At 47.7% G+C, this 4,896-nt stretch overlaps 1 protein-coding gene across 2 annotated transcripts; it reads left to right on the top strand.

Moving 5' to 3' along the window:
* The first annotated feature begins 395 nt into the window (after positions 1-395).
* On the top strand, positions 396-4,461 carry LOC133899498 (transmembrane emp24 domain-containing protein p24beta2-like). 2 transcript variants are annotated; one of them, XR_009906363.1, is made up of 6 exons: positions 396-558; positions 961-1,213; positions 3,116-3,302; positions 3,383-3,490; positions 4,148-4,342; positions 4,378-4,461. XR_009906363.1 is itself a non-coding variant. In XM_062340485.1 (5 exons), exons 2-5 carry the CDS (start codon positions 1,004-1,006, stop codon positions 4,279-4,281), a joined length of 639 nt encoding a protein of 212 aa, XP_062196469.1. In that variant the 5' UTR covers positions 397-558; positions 961-1,003; the 3' UTR covers positions 4,282-4,461. The 2 variants fall into 2 exon arrangements, 1 of the variants encoding a protein (XP_062196469.1); XM_062340485.1 differs by having other exon boundaries at positions 397-558; positions 4,148-4,461.
* The last annotated feature ends 435 nt before the right edge of the window (positions 4,462-4,896 follow it).

The raw sequence follows: 4,896 nt of genomic DNA, 5'->3' as shown, positions 1-4,896 counted from the left end.
ATTAGGTAAATTTCTACTTTTTTACAGGAAATAAAACTTTACATTTTTCTGAAATGAAATTTAATTTTCATGAAATATTTTGTACAGAAACTTGGACTATGTGTGGGCTGTTGAGTATATGGGCATCTGGAATTTGTATTTTTATATTATTAAATTGAAAAATTGTAAAAATAGATGTTCGTTTTGAAACATAGTATATCTAAGACTCTTGTCGCTATGTTTGCTTCTCTTAAAATTCAAAACACTATTAAAATAGTTATAAAAAATCTGAAATTTTTTGGTGGTGTAATTTAATTTTGCATGAAATATTTTGTACAGGGACTTGAACAATCTGTGGGCTGATGAGTGTATGAACATCTGTGAACTTTGGAGGCCTGCAGAAGCCCATCGTTTTCCGTTTTCCGTTTCTTCCTCACGATTGCACGAACGAGCGAAGTCACGGTCAGCTCGCTTCGCCAGTTCCCTCCCCGATTACTTCTTCCTCCACCGAGGCGGAGGGAAGCGCCGCCCAGATCGCCGGAGCCGGAGACCGAGCAGCAAACTCCCCAATTCCTCGCTGTAAGTGCCTAGCCTCCCCCCCCCCCCCTCCTCCTCCGATTTCTTCGGATAAGGGCAAGAGACCTCAGCATCACAAGTCAGATCTAGCTTGCGCCTCCCGCTCGGCCCGATCGAAGCCTGCAGTCGCGGAGGAGGGCGAGCGCTATACAATGGCGTCTCCACTTGACGGAGCAATCACCTCGCGGCGGCGGCCGTACCAGCCGAGGAGTGCCCCCCTCCCCCCCCTCCCTTTCTCCAGCTTCCCTCGCCTCCGTTGCCCCCGATTAAGTCGCTCTGATCTAAAATTTGCCCCAAAACCACCAGATCCACTTCTTCGCTTTCTGTGCCAAATTACTGTATGGCTTGTTGAGGTGATATGATTTCAGCGATTGGCTGATAGTTTTTGAATTGGCGTCTCTGCAGGAAGCACTGTAGAATCAGTTGCTATTGTTCCTGCCAATAAAACATGGAGGGGCTGAGCTGGAGAACGGTGTGTTTATCGGCGCTCTTCGTCGTGCTGTTCTTGCGCCCGGCGGCGGCCATCCGCTTTGTGATTGATCGGGAAGAATGCTTCTCGCACAACGTGGAATACGAGGGGGATACGGTCCATGTATCGTTCGTGGTGATCAAGGCAGAAACCCCGTGGCATTATAGCGAGGAAGGCGTGGATCTCGTGGTAAGTGAGTGATTCTTTTGCACCTATGTGCATCTGGCAGTAATAGACATGTAAATGCATCATGTATTATTGTGTAGGAAGACATATTCTAAGTGGACTTCTAGCTGTTCTGTTATTCTATCACAGCTGGTTTGCCGTTACATTTGAGATTCGGCAGTCTATGAAATTTTATCTCAAATATGATGTCATAGCGTTTTCAGAACCTGTTACTTTAGCAGTGTAAATTGTGTGTTCACCTTTGGCACCTTTTGGTTATTCCGCATACACGATTGCAATCACTTGTATGCATAGTATACCGACATCACTCTTTGCAATAACCAACTGTTAGGGTACAGTGTTGAACTAATATTTCCACGAAATTACATATGCATCTATTTTACAATTTACAAGCATTGCATTATAGTGAATTAACATTATAGAGACTAACATCTTGATGGACCAATTGCTGGATTAGCACCATGTTGGTGTTGGGCTTACGACTTGAGCCATTATCATGTGGAATTGAATACCCTTCATTATAGTTATCTGTTGCATACACAGATAGGAGAATCCAAGATTTTAAGACTTGAATTATGATGACGGGAGCTATGCACAGATAAAAGAAATTCTCTAATTAACTTGTCCCTTTTTATTTTAAGCTCCTATAATCTAATGTTTCTTTAAGTCACATTATCTGATTGACGTGGAAGTATTGTGTGACGCCCGTTTCTTTTCCCATCAGGCTGGTCCATCTCCCTGCGCGCACGACCTAGCCCAACCCGCTTATCCTTCTCTCTCGTTCTCTCACTGACGTGCGGGCCAGCTGTCGTCCCTAACCTCCCGCGCTCGCGCCTGTGCTCGCTCTCGCAACCGCCGGTCGAAACCGCCGCCCACGCCCTCCACTTCGCGCCCTGACCCCGCAACCGCCTGCAGCCCGCACCTATAAAGGCTGCACCAACCTCACCGCTCTCCCCCCCCCCCCCAACCCCGCCGCCCCATCGCGCCACTGCCATTGCCGGCCATAGAGCTTTGCCGTGCGTTGTCCGCCGCGTTCGAGCCCTTCCCGTCACGTCTAAGTCCATCGCCGGCTTTGTAGGAGTGCAAGAAGCCTTCCCTGCCACAACTCGACACCGTTCCGCCGCTGCACGACCGTCCCTGCCGAACTTTGGTGAGCCTCGCCGCCTTCTCTCCGTCGTCAGCACTCCCCGATGCGCCCTGAAACCGGCTGACCATCTCTTCGGCTTCGCAGGACCTCTAGTGAGCTTTGCCGACCCTTGTCTTCGCTTGTTCGTCGCCGTAGCTGAGCCCCGCCGAGCTCTAACCTCGTCGCCGCCATCTCGCCATCGTCAGCCACCTCTGAGCTCTCTCCAGCGTGCGCGCACCCCTCGGTGAGATCCCCGTTGCCCCCTCTCTGTTTTGTGTCGTTTCCCGGCGCGTTTGGTAGCTCGTAGCGCTTGCGCACTCATCTCCGGTGAACTTCTGACGATGTCCGAGGCGGCGCCACCGAGTTTCTGTCATTGCCGGCCGCCAACCCTCCCCTTTGCTCTTGGCCATCCGATCGTTGATGAGCGGTCGAAATTAAACCCAACCCGTATCTCTTCGCTGGCCAATCAGAAGTCGCCACGTGTGCACATAATCCCAGTTAGATTATGTGGTCCATATCAGCGCGCCATGTCATCTTTGTGTCCGACGCGGCAAGCCACGTTAGCCAAGCCGAGCCTAGTCAGCATGCTGACGTCAACCTGCGCAATATATAGAATTTCCAGTATAATTGCCTGTTAATTGGAGCTCAGTAATAATTTTGTTCTGATTGTAGATCACTCAGGTGGCCTGTTAATTGGAGCAGCTTGGTGGCATTTCTTTGTTACCGTACTCATTGAGTTGTAATCCAGAGTTAAGCTGATTCCATCTTGTTAATGACAGGTTAAAGATCCCAATGGTGCTCAAGTTCGCGATTCTCGTGATAAGACTAGTGATAAGTTTGAGTTCATAGTCCAGAAGCGAGGTGTCCATCGCTTCTGCTTCACCAATAAATCTCCGCATCACGAAACCATAGACTTTGATGTGCATGTTGGCCATTTTTCATACTTTGAACAGCATGCCAAAGATGGTAAGAATCCCTGTGATCTCTTTAACTCTTGGTACCGAAGAACTTAAGCATCTAACTTCTCTTTTCGGGATATGCTGCAGAACATTTTGCACCATTGTTCGAACAAATTGCAAAGTTAGATGAGGCACTTTACAACATTCAGTTCGAACAGCACTGGCTAGAGGCCCAAACTGACCGGCAAGCAGTATGTAAGTCTCCTCTGTTACTTTCCCTGGAAATACTCAAGTGAGGTTTCCAAATGTTCTTTTGTTTTTTAAATTTTAATGTTGTAACTTGTTTATCATGGGGAACCACGCTCTGCCCTGCTTAAACCATCAGCATTAACCACTTTAGCTGTTTGCTAGCATCTACACTTTATAAGTGACATGTTCTAAATTGCTTACTTCATGTAACCTAAAAAAGAGATGTTATGTTTCTGGCACCATCAAGAGACATGAATGCCAGTTTTCAGCCAATTCTTGGTGATTGCTGGCCAAACATGGTGTACAAACACCATTAATGATATCTATTCGTGAAAGAATAGCTGAATAGGTTTGAATATAATGAGTTTGAACTATGTTGGAATTGAGGTAAGTTGGTATAACTATGCTGGATTTCGGAAGTGGTGAGCTAACCAAGTCGAGAAATCTGGGAATTGGCAACTACATTATGGATTACAGTTCCTTTTCACCTTCGCTTGCAATTTGCTTTTCAATAGCTGCAGCTTCAGTGCCTGTTCTCATGGTTACTGACAAGCAGCCATTTTTTACTTCATGTTCCCCCTTGGGTTATCAGCTGCTAATCTTATATGCCAAGTTGGTATCATCCCATGAGAAGCTAACCTGCTCTCACCTGCTGTGATGCAGTGAACGAAAACATGAGCAGGAGGGCAGTCCATAAGGCGCTCCTCGAGTCAGCGGCGCTGATCGCCGCCAGCGTCATCCAAGTCTATCTTCTCCGCCGGCTCTTTGAGCGCAAGCTGGGGACATCTAGGGTGTAACGCCCTAGTAGCAGCTCGGCCGCTCCGCAAGTAGTCATGATCCCAACTTAACTGTTATACTGAGTTGTATGGCTTCTAGATCTGCTAATACTTACTTGTTTGTGGATTCCTGTTACATGCAATCTTTTGTGATTCTATAGATGAGAACTCTGAAAGTTAAATCGTCGTTAGTGCCATGCAGTCTTCATTGTGCCTCCACATGATCACTTTGTTTCCATAGAGTTCCCAAGCACGATTGTCTTAAGTTTTCTTCTGGTCATCCTGGAAATCGACGGCTCGATAGAAAGCGTTTCCTGTACCTCTGCTGATGGACAATCGGACATACCCGATGTGGCAACCCATGGGCAGCTGTTTTTCTGAAACCGTGAGACGTTGGGGCCGGAAACAGTGTAGTTTTCTGACCAATAACTAGCTGGGTCTCCCGAGCAGGGCGAAATTGAAGAGGGCGAGAGGATCTGCCAGCCCAGACCTGCCACTCCCTAGAGACCAAGTCACATGCGTAATGTGGTGATGCACTCACGGCCTCACCAATTGATGAGCATCCAACCACCGAGTGTGGTGGACTCAGTTACTGATCAACTCTTCCAACAGGCCCGAGTTTGCTCCATGCCTTCA

This window comes from Phragmites australis, chromosome 18 (genome assembly GCF_958298935.1).
Source record: "Phragmites australis chromosome 18, lpPhrAust1.1, whole genome shotgun sequence".
NCBI lineage: Eukaryota > Viridiplantae > Streptophyta > Magnoliopsida > Poales > Poaceae > Phragmites > Phragmites australis.
This window is presented reverse-complemented; position numbering and strand designations above follow the sequence as displayed.

Coding starts and splice junctions, on each gene's coding strand:
- LOC133899498 (XM_062340485.1), top strand. CDS start 1,004: ATGGAGGGGCTGAGCTGGAGAACGGTGTGTTTATCGGCGCTCTTCGTC. Junction 3,303..3,382: donor TGAACAGCATGCCAAAGATG/GTAAGAATCCCT, acceptor GATATGCTGCAG/AACATTTTGCACCATTGTTC. Junction 3,491..4,147: donor AACTGACCGGCAAGCAGTAT/GTAAGTCTCCTC, acceptor GCTGTGATGCAG/TGAACGAAAACATGAGCAGG.